The sequence below is a fragment of the Phaethon lepturus genome, unplaced genomic scaffold (genome assembly GCF_000687285.1).
Source record: "Phaethon lepturus isolate BGI_N335 unplaced genomic scaffold, ASM68728v1 scaffold11504, whole genome shotgun sequence".
NCBI lineage: Eukaryota > Metazoa > Chordata > Aves > Phaethontiformes > Phaethontidae > Phaethon > Phaethon lepturus.
Window position 1 is genome coordinate 5,453 of NW_010532752.1, and position 18,655 is coordinate 24,107.

Here is an 18,655-nt window from a genome sequence, read left to right on the forward strand (position 1 = left end):
AGTGCCACATCCACATATCAGCAGGTCATGGACAAAAAATTACAACATTTTCTAAAAGGAGGGACAAGTGTGGATTAAAGCATTTAATTTCACTAATATTCAAATATTCCATTATTATTTTAGTTTTCTGTGTTTCATACTGCATTATATATAAGAATGTCACTTGTATGTGCACTGCCCTTTGAAAGAGAGTATGTGTGTCTGAATCACCCATACAGGGCTGGCAGACCTGGTTTCAGAAAACCAAGCTATGATTCCACTTCATCAATGCTTAAAGAATGAATATATTTTTTGAGCAAAGCAGGGATTCCTGGCAGGAGGAAGTTACTGGCATACAACAGAGAATTTCTGCAAGACCATAGAAAAGTGAGAATTGCAGGAAACAATAGTGCTTTGTTAGTGTGTGAGCAGGCGCACAGATGTATACACTCCTGATTCAAAGGCTAATCTGGTTTAAGGCAGCCCAGTATTTCAGGATAACTGAATATATCCAGATCGTAACCCTGTCTTTCTCAGGTCCAGGTGAATTCTGCCATTGCCTTCAATAGGCCCAGATGTCTACCTCTAGATTTTCTCATTCAGCCCAGTTAGGCCATTTTTACAGAAGCTGTGGAGATCCTATATTTATCAAGAGGGAGAATAATTTCCAGGTAACTACATCCACTGGTGGTTTGATTTGAAGACAGAAAATAACCGTCTGATAAGTAAAGAAACCTCAGCAAAGAGCCTGAAGTGGTCATGCAGTGTAGGATCCTGCCATATGAAAGGCAGAATTTCAGGCTGCCTAGGCAAATAAATGTCCTGGAGGAAAGACCAGGGTCATTTCAGACAAGACTGAGTTTTTGGTTGAAAATCCTCAATGTATAGCCAGTGCGGGGAACTCACTGAAGCACTAATACGAGTTTTTCTGCTTCTATCTTCTTGCCTTCAGAAAGGTGTGGATAAGAACTTGAAATTCTCATGGAAGTGAATTTATCTTCTCCCTCTACTCCTACTGGAGCAGGCTGTGGCCACAGTCTAGACATTTTGATGTCCTTGCAACAGATTCTCACAGAGGCATAGATGACCTGGTGCCTCTCCATAACCCCTTCTTTCCTGGTCATGCTTTGTATATTCGTCACAAATTTATATGAATGCTTCATAACTGGGGTGCTACCTTCTAATTGCCATAATGTTTTTGAGAGAAATAGGAAATTATATGGTCGTGTCATAAAAGGGCATCTACAGTAAAGAGAATGAATGATGTAGTATTTGAAGTTTTCCTCCTATTGCACTTCTAGATGGAGTTCGGTTTAATACATGTCATTCCGCACCTGGGTTGAAGTTTAGACAGAGAGCACCACCACAAATGCTCCTTAACTGCATGGTGGGACAGTAGGACAAAAAATAAGGTTTACACTAGCAATATTTAGGAGGGTCCCTTCTGATCTGTGACGAGCAGGTTTCCAATGATGTGTAAAGACTTTGGTTTTGGGGAAATTCTCTCTGCAGTCTATTCCAGAAACTTTCTATTTTTCATAGTCAATAGAAGAGTCAGGACAAGCAATAAGCACATAGAAAAGAGGTGACCATCATCATGCTTGTTGAGAGGAGGGTTCCCTACGCACTCCGTAGTGATCGCTCGGTAAGCAACAATGTTCTTTGCACCAGCACTTGGCCAATGAGCCCTGACGTGTCTGGGTGGCACCCTGAGGATGCTGGGCCTGAACCAAGAGTACCATTCGACTCCCACGCTGCCTTCTGGGAGAGAGCAGACGTGGAGCCTTGAAGTGGTATCAACCTAGGGCTGTTTTGGCTCTTGGTCAATTTTAACTTCCTTTTACTGCTGCCAGGAGGTGGGAAGCCTCTGCCAGCTGGAATCTGCAGACAGTGTTTATGCACTGTTTAATAGTAAGTCAGAAGGATCATTTAAAAAAGTACCAGCTATTTTGCCATGAGTGCATGCTTTATTTACTGAGGTTATCCAGTTACGGAATATTCAGGAAAAATCTTAATGACCCTCTGGACTCAGGCCAACTTGGCTTAAGGTTTTTCTGAGAAGGGATCTGCGATAACATGCACACAAGCGTTATTTCTTTGCATATGGTCAGCTGTAGCAGATACATCTATGTTCGTGAAATAAATTTTCAGGGCTGTTTGTTTGACTTACCTGTAGCATTCCATGATTGGAGGAAGGTCAACAGAAAACAGCAGGGAAATGAGAGACATAGTAAAGAAGAAATTCCCACTTTACAGGTGCAAGTGTCATGCAGTGGAGGGAGAGTTTGTGTTTCTTCTCAGGGTGAGATGCAGTCAGTCAGCTGGTGTGTCTGACAGTAGTGTATCCAAACTGTCCAAGGTAATTGGGCAGACTGACAGACTAAGTACTCTTGTGATTATAACTGTGGGCCTTTTTGGTGAACATTAGATGTGACTGAATGTCCTCTTTCTAGTGAAACGGGGTTCTGCCAGCTTCTGAAGTGTGTGGATCTTGCCTGGACGAGTTACAACCTTCATGTTGTTGTTCATCTTGGTGGTCTTCCAAACATCATGCAACTGTGCTGTAACTCATGCACAATCTGGTATTGCCATCTTTCAGATGATGTCCACCTTCTTCCACATTAGTAAAGACCTAGAAATAGAGGTTTAGCCTCTCCAGAGCTGGTGGCAACGGCTGGCAAGAAATAGTGTAAAAAACAGAGACCTGTTTTGCTCATGAAAAAATAATTTATTTTCATAATTTTGTCTCCGAATGCAAGTGAAAAAACAGTGTTTAAACTGTGTTGTTTTTTTCTGAAATGTTAGAGCAGGAAAAAGACTAAAAAAATTATTTTGATCTGGTTCTATCTTTCAAAATGATGTGGAAAAGCCTCAGATAGTCGGTTAATGGAGGTCATGTGAATCAGTGTGTACAATGACGGTTAGATAAGCTTAGCTGTTTTGTACAAACAGAAACTCTCTCAGGAAAACACAGTGCAATCACATCACCTCCTACTTCTTCATGTGAATGATCATGCTTCCAATTATCGCACTCTTTCTATGGCTTCAGAATCTTTATTTATATGACAAATGCAAGACTTCTTGTTATATTGGATTTCTTACATTACTGAGATAAATATGTTTTGTTTAAAGGTTAATAGGAGGAAGAAATCATAGAATCATAGAATAGTTTAGGTTGGAAGGGACCTTTAGAGGTCATCTAGTCCATGCAGTGAGCAGGGACATCTTCAACTCGAGCAGGTTGCTCAGAGCCCCGTCCAACCTGACCTGGGATGTTCCCAGGGATGGGGCATCGACCACCTCTCTGGGCAACCTGGGCCAGGGGTTCACCATCCTCATTCTGAAAAATTTCTTCCTTAGATCTAGTCTAAACCTGCCCTCTTTTAGTTTAAAACCATTATCCCTTGTCCTATCACAACAGGACCTGCTAAAACTGCTGTCCCCATCTTTCTTATCAGCCCCGTTTAAGTCCTGTCAGGCTGCACTAAGGTCTCCCCGGCACCTTCTCTGCCCCAGGCTGACCCCCCCAGCTCTCCCAGCCTGTCCTCCCAGCAGAGCTGTTCCAGCCCTCGGAGCATCGCTGGGGCCTCCTCTGGCCCCGCTCCAGCAGGTCCAAGGGCTCCAGAGCTGGACGCAGCCCTGCAGGCGGGTCTCCCCAGAGCGCGGCAGAGGGGCAGAATCCCCCCCTCGCCCTGCTGGCCACGCGGCTTTGGGGGCAGCCCAGGACACGGGTGGCTTCTGGGCTGTGAGCGCACATGGCCGGCTCCTGTCCAGCTTTTCATCTACCAGTACCGCCCAGTCCTTCTCCATGGGGCTGCTCTCCATCCCTTCATCCTCCAGCCTGTGCTGATAGTGGGGGTTGCCCCAACCCAGGTGCAGGACCCTGCACTTGGTCTTGTTGAACCTCATGATGTTCACACAGGCCCATTCCTCGAGCTTGCCCAGCTCCCTCTGGATGGCATCCCGTCCCGCAGGCATGTCAACCGCACCACTCAGCTTGGTGTCATCTGCAAACTTGCTGAGGATGCACTCAATCCTCCTGTTTATGTCTTTCATGAAGGTAGTAAAGAGTACTGGTCCCACTACAGACCCCTGAGGGACACCACTCGTCACTAAGCTCCATCTGGGTGTTGAACCATTGACCACTACCCTCTGGATGCAACCATCCAACCAATTTCTCATCCACTGAACAGTCCACCCATCAAATCCATCTCTCTCCAATTTAGAAAGAAGTGGGGGATCATTTCAAAGGCCTTATAGAAGTCCAGATAGACAACTTTGGTAGCTCTTCCCTTTTCCACTGATGTGGTCACTCCATTTATAGAATGGAAACATCTGATTTTTTTTGAGTTCTTTGATGATGATATGAGAAAGAACAACTTCAGAAAATGAGATGTGATCACCAACTTCTAATATCTTTTCTACAGTGATACCCTTTTTCAAACCTCGCCTTCGATGGAACCCCCCATATTTTCATAGATGTTTTTAACATCTAAAATTCAGGGGAAGAGAATGAAAAAAATTCCTGGTAAAGCTAATTAAATTGTAATCTTCACAGATATCAGCTAACTGATTAAAGACATCACTTTCTACAAGTGCAAAGATATTTCAGGAGACAGACACACATAAGATTGCAATGGAAATGTCCTGTAAGTTACATTTTTCTCACAGGAGCCCTGGACTAAATAGAAAGAGTGGCTGTGAGGATCTGTAGTACTACAACTTCTAGTGCAGCAGCTCTGGTTTTTTAAAGTTGTTCCCCCTGAGATGAAAAATAGTACCCAATAACGAGGATGTATGGTTAGCACAATTGGTGCTGCAGAGGGAATAACAACATGAGGATATACAGCTCAGTGAGGACCATGAAGATATGTAGGAGTATTCTCCTACTGTATCTATTAAGTTTGACCATTCTTCTGCATTGCTTTTCTGGTCTGTTCTCTACTAGAAGCAGAGAGACAACTGTGTATCGTTTAAGAGGGCTGGGCTGAAGTATGGACTTGGAGACATCCATAAATGTTCACAAAAAGTGGAAAAAATAGACTCCTGCTGCCATTACACCTGTACGGTCCAGTGTGGTCACAGGAGTGGGTGGGTTTATGTATTAGCAAAAAAAAGACTATCAAATCATAGGCCAGATCCTAAAATGTCTACTGAAAGGCCAGTGCACCTTACTGTCTTCTGACCTCAAATGGATGCTCTAGGGGTAGGAAAAAGATGAGCTTTTGCAGGAGTCGTGTAAAGAACAGGAAGAGCTCCGTGTTGGCAAGGTTTTCACCTGCACCCACTTTGCAACCTGGTTTGGAAAGCAGGAGAGACACAAGTTTTAAAATTCTTTGCCTCCTGAAATTTGGAAACAAATAAAAACCTCCAGCTAAATTTCCTTTATATCTAACACCCTTGTGAATTCAGAAACTAAAATAAACAGATCTAAATGAGAAGTTTACTACTCCTTTGTAAAAATTTTCCTTAAAATTAAAAGGCAATTATTACACTAGAAGAATTCAAGAAGAGGGCAGATGTGCTCCTGAAAATAAAAACGATGCAACCACTCATGCAATTTTTGGATTCTCACATTATTATAACTTTTGAGTCTTCAATCGTTAGTGTCTATCTATAGCAGTCTACGTTTGAACACTCATGGATGTTTGCAGTATCTACATTAGCTGAAACAGTCACACGGGACTTCTATGGCACAGGACATGTCCCCTTAGCCTGGCAGCTGAAGGCTGAGCAAAAGATCTGAGTGTCATCAATTAGTCCACATTTCTTATCCACTTCTGTCCTCCCCCAATAAATAAAAAATAAAAGAACACCATTTTGTTTTAGAAGTACTGGAAACCTTCATTAAGATGTAAAGTTGTGAATTATTTTGGCCAAAGAATTAAGAAGGCATATAACATGACAAAATTAGTTGAATGTTTTTTAAATAAACTAGTGCTGATTAGAGCTCTAGGAGCGTGTTACAGCACACATTTTATAGGGTTTGGGGATGATGTTAAATGAAATAGCAGGGCTGAGGTCCAGGTCTGAGACAGAAACTCCAGGAGGAGGGTGGAAGGTGAACCTCTGCATGAGCCTGGTGAAGAAGAGGAAGAGCTCCATTTTGGCAAGAGTCTCACCGGCGCAGATCCTTCTCCCTAGAACAAAATGCAGAATGGCCATGAGAGTCAGTGGGAGCTGCTTCTTCAATAGTTGGAAGAAATAAAAATTTCTGAGCAGCTCTTATTCTGAGGAAGATCAGTGGGAATCCAGAACACTTGAAATGTCATATCCTAGCTATGAATAATGAACACAGTAACTCTTAAAAGTCTATCGAGAACATGAATCATCTGAGAGGGAGGATACTTGGTCTTCAGAGGTATGATAACAAAGGCACATGGTGATTTTTTTTTTCTTTTCCTTTGTTTAAATGCTTGCATTTGGGGAGAAATGTATGGAAATGCAATCTGAATTCCTTAATTCCAGTTTTAAATAAAATTTGTATTTTTTTTCATCTTCAGAATTTTCCTTTACTTGGTTCAACTTTTGGATCCCACACCAACTTTGGCTGGTTTAGTCTAGACTTTGGCTCTGTTAGTCTAGTCACAGGCAATTTTTTACATTAAATTTTGTCAGAAAAGATTTTGGAAACTCACAAATGCTGGCTAGAGTGGGACTGAGGAGGAAGATGGTGGAGATATTCTATGGACCCCTTAATGTAAGCCTTTCTTCAAAAGCACAGTGAATATAAATTTTTCTCAATCCTGGTCAACTTCAGCAGCTTGCAAACTGCCTTAATAAGAGCATGGTGATTCAAGGTCAGAACTAGCAAAGACCTGAACTAAGATCTGATTTGAACTCCCTTGTACAACAGAAAGAAAAATGGAAGAGCTATTGCATGGCTGTACTGTGAAATAAACCCTCCAGGGACTGCCCAGTCCTGACTCTCCCTGGGTGTGCTTTCAGCTGGGACATTTAGACTTAAGTCTAAAAAAGAAGGCCTGTGAACTAGAAGTATCATAAACCCTTTTATGAAAAAAAATATTTACTGTATGTTGGCTGGTGAGCATGACAAGGAAAAACCTTATTCAAATATCATGCAGAATTAAAAATACACAAATAAGGTCTCTAAAAAATGCGGAGTGTTGTGGATATGATACACAAGTTAACCAGAGACTGATGTAAGGGAGCTTAACTGAGCAATGACAGAGCCTGCAAAGCAAGAGAAATGCCAAAGAAGGAGCAGTCACCGTGGGGGGCAGAATGTCCCATGCTTTGGCAAATGGTGCAGGTGGGTAAGCTTATGCGAACATCTCGCTCTGTGGAAGCCTCAGAAGGCAACCCCTTTCTGTCCTTTGATTTTACATAGAATTTGGGGTTTGTATAAGGCAACAGTTGTACTTTGTTGGCACAGCACATGAAGTCTTGATCCCAGACGACATTACTTGTGACTTTTTAAAAGGGACATGTAGAAATGAAACATGGTTCCTCAGGAAAGACACCTTTCCCGTGTGTTTTGTCTGTAGTCATAGACAATGCAGCTGGGTATGGTAAGAGTCGGAGTCAAGCCCAGACCATAGAGCAGTTGTGGGCTACAGATAATAAAGCAGAAATGTGTTGTCTAAACCATCATGGAATTTGCTGAAAACCTCTCTCGTATTTAAGAAGGCACTACAAATTCTGTTTTATAATCATTGAATGCTAACTGAGAAACCAGTAACGTCCAGAGGCTGGAGGAATTAGCAGGCATTTGTGAGTACTCTCTCTTATCAGAGATGTGTCCTAAGAAACCTGTGAAACGTGGGTTGTGAAATGGTCCCATGAAGAAGACAGCATGGAGGCCAGGCTTCAGTAACAAAACAACACTGGTACAAGTAGTTCTTGCCTAAGATCTGTACTTGCAACAGCAGTAAATGGAAAAGAGAAGGCACCTGCAGAAAAAGGCATGAAAGCATCTTTCTTCACAAATTTTCCGTTGGCGTCAAGAAAGTGCTCGGGATAGAACATGTCTGGTTTCTCCCACTGCGATTTGTCTTGCAGGACAGAGGTCAGTAAGGGGATGATGTAGGTTCCCTGCAAAATAAGACAGTGGAATTAATCCGTGGGCAAATATTGTGGTGGCAGTACTGGCAATGAGACTTTAAGATTTTCAGCCTGGAAAAAGAGATTATTCTGACTGCTGTTATGTAATGAGGGTGTTCATGTCTATCACGTTAACCAGGTTTGCAAAAGAAGAAACACTAAAATAAACAAACCTGTACGCATCTCACCTTGGGAATGAAATAGCCTTTGAGAGTGACGTCTGCAGCAGTCTCATGAGGCAAATCCAATGGCAGGATATTAGCGAACCTCTGAATTTCATGGATGACAGCGTCCGTATATGGCATCTGACTTCGATGCTCGATCCGTGGTGGGTTTGACCCTATCACTTGCTGTATCTCATCTTGGACCTTTCCTGAGGAAAGAATCAGCTATGAGAAAGAGACAAGGACTCATTCCTCTCTGAGACATACTGTGCTTTACTGATGTAAAGTATAAAAGACCTTGAGTGAAAAGCATAAATTCTCCCCAATTTTTTTTTCCTTTCAGAAATAATGGGAGGTGGACAGAACTAGAGCATTTGATTATTTCTTTACCATAAGAAACCTAAAGACTTGTATTTTTCTGCCTTCTCTTCTGCCTAAAGATCCTTGCTGTGACCAAGGGGTGTCTCAAAAACTCCACTTGACTCCTAACAACCCTATAACATAAACTGGAATGCAGATGTCAGACAAAGAGCAATTCCCTGAAACTTCCCAGGTATTTAAAGCTCCACTACAGCCCATTTAGCATCTGCACAGGCCTTTGGTTTATCAACGGCCCGTTTCTGAAGGAAACCTGGAACAATTTCATTGGCCAACACAGGACAGCGCTCTTCTTTTTAATTAATGAGATTTTACTGAGAAAAGGACGTGGCCCATATGAACTCTGTTTATAATCCACTGGCAGGCCAACTAGCGTTGAGACCCTCACTGGGTCTGAACCACAGTGCACAGCAATACCTAGGTAATAATTAGCTGGAAGTATTAGCTTTTTGTAACAGTGTATTAACAGATATGTTGACCCTCAAGGTTCCTGTTCATTTCCTAATGCAGCGAGTGTAACAGCATCTGTCATAAAATCACTTACTCTGAATTTCAGGGTACTTTAGCATCAGCAGAAAACTCCAGTTTAGCGTGGTGGAAATTGTCTCAACACCGGCAGTAAACAAATTGCTCACCAAGTTTAGCAAGTTGCCATTATGGAAATAACCATTGGTAGTAGATTTCTCCTGAAAGAAGTGGTTGAGATAGATAGAAGGATGAAAACTTAAAGCTTCCCATGTGAAAATGCAATTTATGTAGATAAACATTTACTAAGAATTAAATCTTGTATTTTAAAAAACTGTGAAGGACAAAGAAGATCTTTGGGCTTGTACCTGGAGAACAGTGTTGGCATAGGTTTTATGTTTTGCATGATCTCTGCAATTACTGCAACCAGCTGCAAAAAGAGCTTGTTTCCCATGAAGAACGTAACCCATATATATCAGAGACCCTAAATAAGGAACCCAGTATAGCTCAGGTAGCACTTTTGTTCTGTAATGCATTATAGATTGGAAAGAGCCAAAAGGGCTAGGACAACAGAGAGAGCAGATAAAAAGATGCAGCATCTGTAAAAATATTGCTATAGACTGGAGAAAAGCATAAATAAGGATAAATGTTTGCTGATTAAAAGGGACTGGAACTGCAACAGAGTGAAATATCCTTTCAGTTCTACTGGTTTGTTATATGTGTTTTGTCAAAGATAGATTCCCTAAAAAAATAGAGTTATAATTTTAAGAACTGGAAGGAAATTTTAAATCTCTTCATAAAACCATAAAAGTTGGAATAAATGAGAAAAGATTCAGTTACCTCCTGCTGTTTAACAAGGAAAGCATCAATAAAACTTCTTTGATCATTTTTGTCCAGAGTTTTGAGATGTTCTGCAAAAGTAACTTGTATAAAAGCATAGAATTCACTTCTGTTTTGGAGAAGACTCTTGTTAGCCCTTAGGAGCAATCCAAGGTATGGGAAGATGTTGTACACCTACAAGAGTGAAACATGTTAAAGAGAATTTACTGGCCAGAGGCCTGAAAACACTACAGAACCAAATCATCTTGTGCCCATTTTGCGAGTACAAAGACAAAGACTTAACATTAATATTTTGTGCTTTCGAACATGAATATCATGTTCTTTAGAACATGCTTTTTCAAGTAACTGGACGAATTAACAGTGGAAAATCCATTCAAGGACCACTGGAAACCTCTCAGTCCCAAATTACTGGAAACAGAGACTATTTTGCAGGAGTAGTATAGATGTCAGACTCAAAGATCTGCAGCTTGCCACCAGGGAGACAGAAATGTCTAGCAACCTTGGTTTTGGCCATCTCTTCTGCTAATTTTTTTCTGTTTCAAAGCCTAAAGGAACAGAATTTAATCTGGTTTGCGGCAGCATTGCATGCGAGTATCAGGAAGTATTTCTTACTCATTGAGACATTTCAGTGTACTAGAAGCATAGGAAAATATATTCTGTATCAGTGCTCCTTATACAGGTAGGCCACGTATTCTATAGCTTCTCCCTGCCCCATGTTCTGAGAGAGCATACTGTATTGCCTGGTCACTCTATACGTGTGAACCGTATTTTTGGGGAATGCTGTGCTTGCTGTTCATTCACTACACGGTGTGTGCGTGCACAGATAAGTCTCTGCTTTCTCAGAAAAGAATGTCTGGCAGAAGGCTGTGTCCACAGAATTAATTCATGTCCTGACTGTCCTTTTCCCCCACAGTCCTTGGGACTGGGCCGAGGGAGAAGTAATAGCTCCGGCAACATCAACGCCTTTCCCACTATCATCTCTGAGAAGCCTTATACCTCTTTCCTGATGTATAACTAGCTTTGAGCTTTTATGTACTCTGGGAAAGGAGTTGCTGCTGCCTTCACACTAATTCTTCGATTCTACTTCTGTCTGGAAAAATTGTCCTGGTAGTCATTTCGTGGTCCATAAGCTGGAAGTTTAGACCCACCGCAGGTAGTATCATGAGTGTTGCATTTACCAAGTGGCGTAGGAAGAGCAGGGAGGTCACTCAGTGCTCTTCCTTCCCTGAGACGCATCAGCTTACAAGGCTCCATTGCTTTTCTTAAAGACCAATTCAGTTGGCATCTCAGCCAGCTGCCAGAAAGAACAAGCCTTGTTGTCCTCTCTTCTTGGGTACTCCTTTCCTCATACCAGACTCTACTGTACCCACAAGGATCTGTGTGCCTGAACAAGATACTTGACTGGGGAAGTTATCTCACAGAATATTGAACTCTCTAAAATCTCTTGCCCTATATTTTTATTTATTTTTTATTAAATTGGATTATTTTCTACATCCACTTCACCTCAAAACTCTGCAAACAATTCAGTCACGACAAGGGAGAAAACAGCTTAGAGCACGGTAGAGGGGAAATAAGAGTCTGATTTTTTCAGTCCAGATTTAGCACATTTCAAACTATATGTAGCTCAAGTATGTTTTTGAGAGATTGGGGGTTTGATTGTTGGCTTCAAGATTCCCAGATGGCCTTTCAAACTTTGTTTTGCCCAGGAAGTGCTTGTAAACTTCTTATCTCTCAGAGTCTCACATTTTTTTGTTTGATAGAAACAATTGACTACCGGTATTACCATGTTCCTATGGCATCCAGTGGAACAGCAGCATAAAAATGTTTATCATTACCGTAACCAAAGGTTGCCCAGCAAGCCTCATGCTTTCATTGGTCAAATGTAGAAGTCTCAGAAATCTGGAGTCTTTGTAGTCAAACCGTTTTCCAAGTAATATTGACACAATTATGTTAGCGACTGCTGCATTAATTATTTTACTAGCATCAAAGGGCCTTCCTGTACAATCAACAAAAGAATATATTACATTATGGCAAGAGATGTAATTTGTAAATGTAAATTTATTGCTAATTATTGCTATTTATTTGTTATGATTGATTGCTATTATTATTATTCAATGTTAGAAAACCATGCCAAGACACAAAAATGCCAGAGGGGCCAAATTCGTCAATTCAATTCAGCCTGAAGTGCATTTCTTAAAAAGGTCTGAACTTGAGAAGGTTACTGGCAAGCCACTGGGTACATGACCAAAACCTTAGAAGTTTGAAGAATGAATGTCCTACTCACCTTCTTGTGACCCAATGGCGTCTGCCAGATACCCATACTCCTCCACAATGCAGTCCTCAATGGCTCTTTTCCCCATTCCAAAATCTCGTAAGGTTGTGAGAGTAAATCTTCGCATCACCTTCCAGTTTTCACCATGAGCAAAAACAACCCCTGACACAAAGAGAACATTTCAAGGTGGCAGAAGATCTTAAATAACTAATTTGTAGACAAATAATGTAGATACTTAGTAGCAGTCATATTTAAAACAAGCTAAATTACATCTTGCTGAGGAAAAAGGCAACTTTCCCTTAAGTATTTTCAGGCCTCAACAAAAGGTTTATTGCACAAAAAAAGGGAGGATAAACTATTTAAGAAGTATTTAATCAAATCTTAAGAAGAGTATATATCTCTGAGAGTCACTTGTCACTGAAAGAACAAGGGCCTTGGAAATTCAAGTTCAAACTGCTGAACATCATACTTTGGAAGTGGAATTGGACTGAGAGGTCATATCTCTGACGATTGCAGGAGAAACCTGACTAGGCATAAATGTCTTAGGTAGCATCTTAAAATCTCATCAATCAGTTTTTCACAGAAATTTTTACACCATGTAACTAATGACTTCAGTTATGTTTTTTTTGAGGAGAAAAAATTAGGTGTAAAAAGAGCTTACATGCAGTAATGTGATCGCGAGATGCAACTGTTAAAATGTTCACAGAATTATTGCTGAATTTGTTCAAGGGTCTTTGGAGATGTAAATATGAATCTCTCATGCAAAATTAGAAGGAATTTCAGGTGTGAAATTCTCATTCGGAAACCCAGCTCAGTATACAGTATTTCCCTTATTAAAATAAATCCCCAGTTCTCTATGTGCTCCATTCTATTGTCACATTCAGCTTTTAAAAGCAGTATTCACCAGCTGAAATGAGAAGCAGAGATATAATACTCATTTCAGGAAAAGGAGATTCTATGGTAAGCTGAAAACAACGCAAGTCCAGGACCGTATCACGAGAGCTAGAAATGCCTTCCCTGGCATGCACGCCCCTCTTCTAGAGCCTGAGAGCATGACACTATCCATTATCTGTTGCTGTCGTCATTGTTAGAGTTATGGTTGTTTTGTTGACATTGTCAGTACTTTGAAATTTGAATAAATGCACTAAAGTCAAGGAAATTGCTCTTTATCGCCAATGCCTTATGTGATGTCTGATCCAAAGTGATGTGCCAGCTTCTGCTTCATCTGTAGGAAAAAACTTTTTGAATAAGTCAAGCTGATAAGGAAAAATCAAACCAACTTACCATTTCCTTTGGTCAAATCTTCAAAGATTGGGATTTTAGGTCTCTCCGCAAATGCATCTGCCTGGTTTACGAGAGCTTCCTTCACTGTCTCATACCCAGAAATGACTACTATTTTTCTCAGCCCCATCTGAACACTGAAGACTGGACCATATACTTTTGACAGCTGTCAGAAGAAGATAACAGCGATTTACAACTTTTGCACCTTACAAAGAAGTTCAGCAGCTTTTCAGTGCTGCTCATTTTCCTGTCCTGCCTCTAAGTTACTAAAATGTTGAATGTTTTCCTAAGTACAGAGGAAGAGAATTGATTTAATAATGTGAATGTGCCAGACATAATGATGACTAAACGGCACAGTCAGGAATGGAGTCCCGTTGTGCTAAACCGAGTAGAAGTGTTAACAGCTGAAACCCCAAGTCAGTTAAGGATTCTGCTGACAGCCCTGTCTTCCCCCAGGAACCCCTGTAAATTAAATTTTTGACTCACCTTTTAACATTGAACTATATGTAATTGTGTTTCTTTTTTTATAGACTAAACCTGTTCAAAGCTTTGCTGCCACTATTGCGTAAAAAACCTAGTGTGTTTCTGGGACAGGATTTAGCATTAGGCAAGTCTTCACTTTTTGTATATGACTACATCCACCATGAATCTGTCTCAGAGACAATGTTTGGCCTAACCTGGAATCTTTTTAGCTTGTACAGGAAGTTTCATTTTCATGTAAGTCAATGTTTCTGATTCTCCTGACAATAGGAGGGATTTTTCCTGATCACACTTATTTTCTGGTGTGTTTGCCCAGAGAAACAGAAGGCAACTATTTAGCATCCATATGCATAATGTTCAGCAACTGATAAGCAAGTCCAACTATATGAAATAACATAGCAGCAGCGACACGTGTCTGAATTAAGAGTAGCTTCTTTGATAGTGATACTGTTATCCCAGACTACTGCGGCTGTGATCTTTTCAAAGGGTGTTCTCCAGTAAGCACTTTCCAGTGCTTGCAATGTTGATGCTCAGGATGAACATATGGTCTCCAGTTGCATTTACACACTAAGGATTTGTGAATATTAAACCTTGAGCTAAGCTCAAGTCAGTGAGCCAACCTCCTCCCTCCTCCGTTGGTATGGATTCACTGCATTATATCAGCGACATGCTGGTTCTGTTGGCCTGAAAAGAGATGGAGCTTGCTTTGGCCAATCCAGTTAGGCTGCACTGGATAGCTACCGACGATTTTCCAGGTACTACACCTAAGTGGTCTTTTGGCTTGTGGACGTAACATACATACAGATATGTAGGTGCAAATATCCCTTTTAAAATCATCAGCAAGGAGGACATATGTATTTTCAATGTCTAAGGAGAAAAACCTCTAAGAAAAGGTCCATGTTCATAGAACTCTTCTGACTCAAGATCCAGAAAGTCCTACAATAAACTAGGTAAAAAAAGCAATAGAAGAAAACCAAAAGATTTATTACTTTGATCTGCTTACATCTTTGCTGTATATTCTGGCAACTGTTGGCCCTGAATATTAAGAATATATAGTTATCTTTAGCTTTCAGGAAGAAAGGAGGAAAGGGAGATGAGAGGGGCTGCTAAATCAATGAAGGCAGGAGGCTGCAGTCACAACCTCAGACATGTCAACTAGTGGAGGCAGTTATACCACACATCAAAATCACTCCTTACTCAGTTATGTTTTTCACAAAAATACCACAAAAATACCACAAAAATAAAGTGAGCACTTGTTATTAATTTGAGAGTTGCTTAAGGCTGAAATCTAGATGCATGAAGTTGTGGTGAAGGGAGAAAATATTACAGTAAATAACAAATCACTGCATTCAGTTTCCTGCTCAAATAACCGTCTCCTGTCTCTTGCTAACTGTGGATGCAACACATCGGGTGCAATAGAAGAAACTCGGACATCCTGGACTATGGGGCTTGGTGATATGTGCAATTATGTGGCCAAGAGAAAAGGTAATGGCTACCTGTAGGTAAGTCCTGTAGGGTCTCTTCAAATCAAACAAATGCAGATTTCCAATGACAGGTAATGCTCTTGGTCCTGGGGGAAAATTCTTCATCCGGTGGTTATTCCAGAAACCTCCCATTTTCAAAATGGATAGAAAAGTCAGGATGAACACTAAACCAATGGAAGTGCAGCTGCTCCAGTCCATCTCTATTCAGCCAAGTATTTGCTGCAGAAGAGAAAAGAGGAAATGTGGACTCTGGATCTCTGTCTTTATGCAAAAATTTCCCTTGAGAGATGCTTGTACTAGTCCATAAACCGCTTTCCCAGTGAAGGGGATGTTTTTCTTGCAATTGGTGACTGGTTTTGTTCTCTTCCCCTGTGCCTGCTAATGAATCTTCGGTACGGTTCAGAGGCAGGTAAATGCTTGCTAGCCAAGTGGGTGTGACTGGGTGAGCTGGACTCACTCCAAGAGTGGAAGTCCAAGAACATTGAGAACCACAGGTCATCAACCTGGTGTTTGGTATAAAAGTTGTACATTCTGTGTGATCTTCAGGTTACTGATTAGTTATGCTGTCGTCATTAGTACAGGCACAGCCTTGTTGCCCTGAGAACCGAAAACAGAATGCCAGTGCCCAAGTTGTGAAGAGATTTTTTTTCTAAAGTGTTTAGGTATTGGTATAATTCTGTTTCAGTGAATTCATTGAGAATTTCAAATCACACAATCACAGAACGGTTAAGGTTGGAAAGGACTTTTGGAGGTCATCTGGTCCAATCCCCCTGCTCAAGCAGGACCACCAAGAACCAGGTGCCCAAGACTATGTCCAGACAGCTTTTGAATACCTCCAAGGAGGAAGAATCCACAACCTCCCTGGGCAACTTGTGCCAGTGCTCGGTCACTCTCACAGTAAGAAAGTCTTTCCTGATGTTCAGAGGGAACATCCTGTGTTTGAGTTTGTGCCACTTGCCTCTTGTCCTGCCACTGGGCACCACTGAAAAGAGCCTGGCTCTGTCTTCTTTGTACCTATTGATAAGGTACAAATGCTGATGCCCTGAGCCTTCTCCTCTCTAGGCTAAACAGTCCCAGCTTTCTTAGCTTTTCCTCAGAGAAGAGAGGCTCCAGTCCCTTAATGATATTCACGGCCCTTTGCTGGACTCTCTCCAGTATGTCCATACCTCTTTTGTACTGGGGATTCCAGAACTAGACACAGCATTACAGGTGTGGCCTCACCGGTGCTGAGTCAAAGGAACAGATCACCTGCCCTGACTTGCTGACAGCACTCCTCCTAATGCAGCGCAGGATACCAATAGCTTTCTTTGACGCAAGGGCACGTTGTTGCCTCATGTTCAACTTGGTGTCCACCAGGACCCCTAGGTCTTTCCTGCCAAGCTGCTTTCCAGCTGGGCAGCCCCCAACAAGTACTGGTGCCTGGGGGGCACCTGTTCCTCCCCAGGCGCAGTACATTGTACTTCTCCTTGTTGAACTTCTTGAGGTTCCTGTCAGCCAATTTCTCCAACCTGTAGAGGTCCCTCTAGATGGTGGCACAACCTGCTGGTGCATCATCCACACCTCCCAATTTGGTGTCATCAGCAAACTTGCTGAGGGTACATTCTGCCCGATCATACAGCTCATTAATGAAGACGTTAAACAGGACTGGACTCAGCACTAACCCCTGGAGCACCCTGCTAGTTACTGGCCTCCAGCTGGACTTCGTGCTACTGATCACTAACCTCTGGGCCTGGCTTTTCAGCAAATTTTCAACCCACTCACTGTTTGGTAATCCAGCCCATACATCAACAGCTTCTCTATGAGGATCTCATGGCACAGTGTAAAAAGCCTTACTGGTCTAAGAAGACTTCTTGTGACTAAGACAACTTGTTCTTGTGAATAAAAAGCTACAGCAGGTTTGTATGAGAAAGAAATTGGAGAGGCTTAAGAGATGCCACAGAAGGACTGGTTTGCCCAGTTCTCACTGGGAACACAGCACAGGTGGTCTGTTTCAGGCAAGGGTGTGTCCCCAGAAGCCATTTCAGGTGTGAAAGAACATCTTTCCAGCTTTGAAGACAGCACTGGCAACAGTTTGATTTGAAATGGAGAAGGATTTTTTATTTTTATGTTTTTTTATCATTATCATTAATATATACATTATTATATAGTACACTAATTAATTTTAACTTCCATACAGCATATAAAATCATGACATCACCTGAGAGCCATATGTATCTGCACTGCAGTTCTGCATCAGGTGAACATCTTACGTTTCCTTGCCTCAGGTTGAGCTGTTCAGTTACATTTCTGTGCATGTGTATGTGTGCATTCAGGGCACTGGTGTGGCCATAAATGGTGTAATGGACCATTTTCATTAGGCAGTATGGATGCAGCTGTGCTGAAGATGTGGAAGGTGAAAGCCCTTGGGGTTTTGTGTGTGTGTGTTTGTGTAGATCAGTGCAGTACCCTTTGAGGTGTGGACCAGAGGCTGGTCCCAGCCTCTTTCATTGACGTGAACATGCAGAGGCGTAGGGAAGGACTTGAATGAAACGGCCTTTGCCATCTCCCTCGTGGGATTCATCCTCACAATGACCATCGCTTTCCCTTTTAAGGAGTGGGTAGAAGTCAGGGCTACTACCTGCTCTAATGGTGGGTGAGACACCTCTAGCTATGAGCCAAGGTGTGCTTGGGCTAAGAATCCCATACTGGATTCAGAAGTACCAAACTTCCCACGTGGGACTAGAGACAAAGATATTTCGTCTGGGTGATTCAGGAAAAGGAGATGGCTCAGAAAAGCCCTAGGAACGTGGCACTGCGCAGACCTCGTGAGTCACTGGGGACACAGTGGCCCCAATGGAGGGAGAGAGGTCCAGGTCAGAGATGGCAACTCCAGGTGGAGGGTGGAAGGTGAACCTCTGCAGGAGACCGGTGAAGAAGAGGAAGAGCTCCATTTTGGCAAGAGTCTCTCCAGCACAGATCCTCCGTCCTGCAATGAAATGCACAATAGACCATAAGAGTCAGTGGGAGCTGCTTCTTGAGCTGTTGTCAGGGGCTTTGAGCTCTGGTGGAGGGAGTTCGAAGTTCAGACCCTTTGATAAAGGTGGACCTTTGAAGTTAGCAGATGCAGGTGGAGGAGAGGAGAGAGGAGAGGAGAGGAGAGGAGAGGAGAGGAGAGGAGAGGAGAGGTGGGGGGGGGGGGAAGACCTCTGGGAAGAGGCTGAGATGCCAGCTCCAATGGGAAAGGAGGCTCAGATATCCAGTTCCTCCTA

The 18,655-nt window shown here is 42.1% G+C and overlaps 2 protein-coding genes across 2 annotated transcripts in view; both read right to left on the reverse strand.

Moving 5' to 3' along the window:
* Window positions 1-5,931: 5,931 nt before the first annotated feature.
* Window positions 5,932-15,605, reverse strand: LOC104619163 (cytochrome P450 2K1-like). The gene is made up of 9 exons (XM_010284949.1): window positions 15,420-15,605; window positions 13,447-13,609; window positions 12,175-12,324; window positions 11,726-11,886; window positions 9,891-10,064; window positions 9,130-9,271; window positions 8,232-8,416; window positions 7,893-8,034; window positions 5,932-6,119 (listed from the first exon to the last, which is right to left on the reverse strand). The coding sequence occupies exons 1-9, from the start codon at window positions 15,603-15,605 to the stop codon at window positions 5,932-5,934; spliced, it is 1,491 nt and encodes a 496-aa protein (XP_010283251.1).
* A 2,295-nt stretch (window positions 15,606-17,900) lies between these two features.
* LOC104619162 (cytochrome P450 2K4-like) overlaps window positions 17,901-18,655 on the reverse strand; it is an 8,733-nt gene continuing 7,978 nt past the window's right edge. Inside the window, exon 9 of the mRNA XM_010284948.1 lies at window positions 17,901-18,372. Within this exon, the coding sequence (XP_010283250.1) occupies window positions 18,185-18,372 (188 nt within the window). The 3' untranslated portion in view covers window positions 17,901-18,184. The remainder of the gene's footprint in view (window positions 18,373-18,655) is intronic.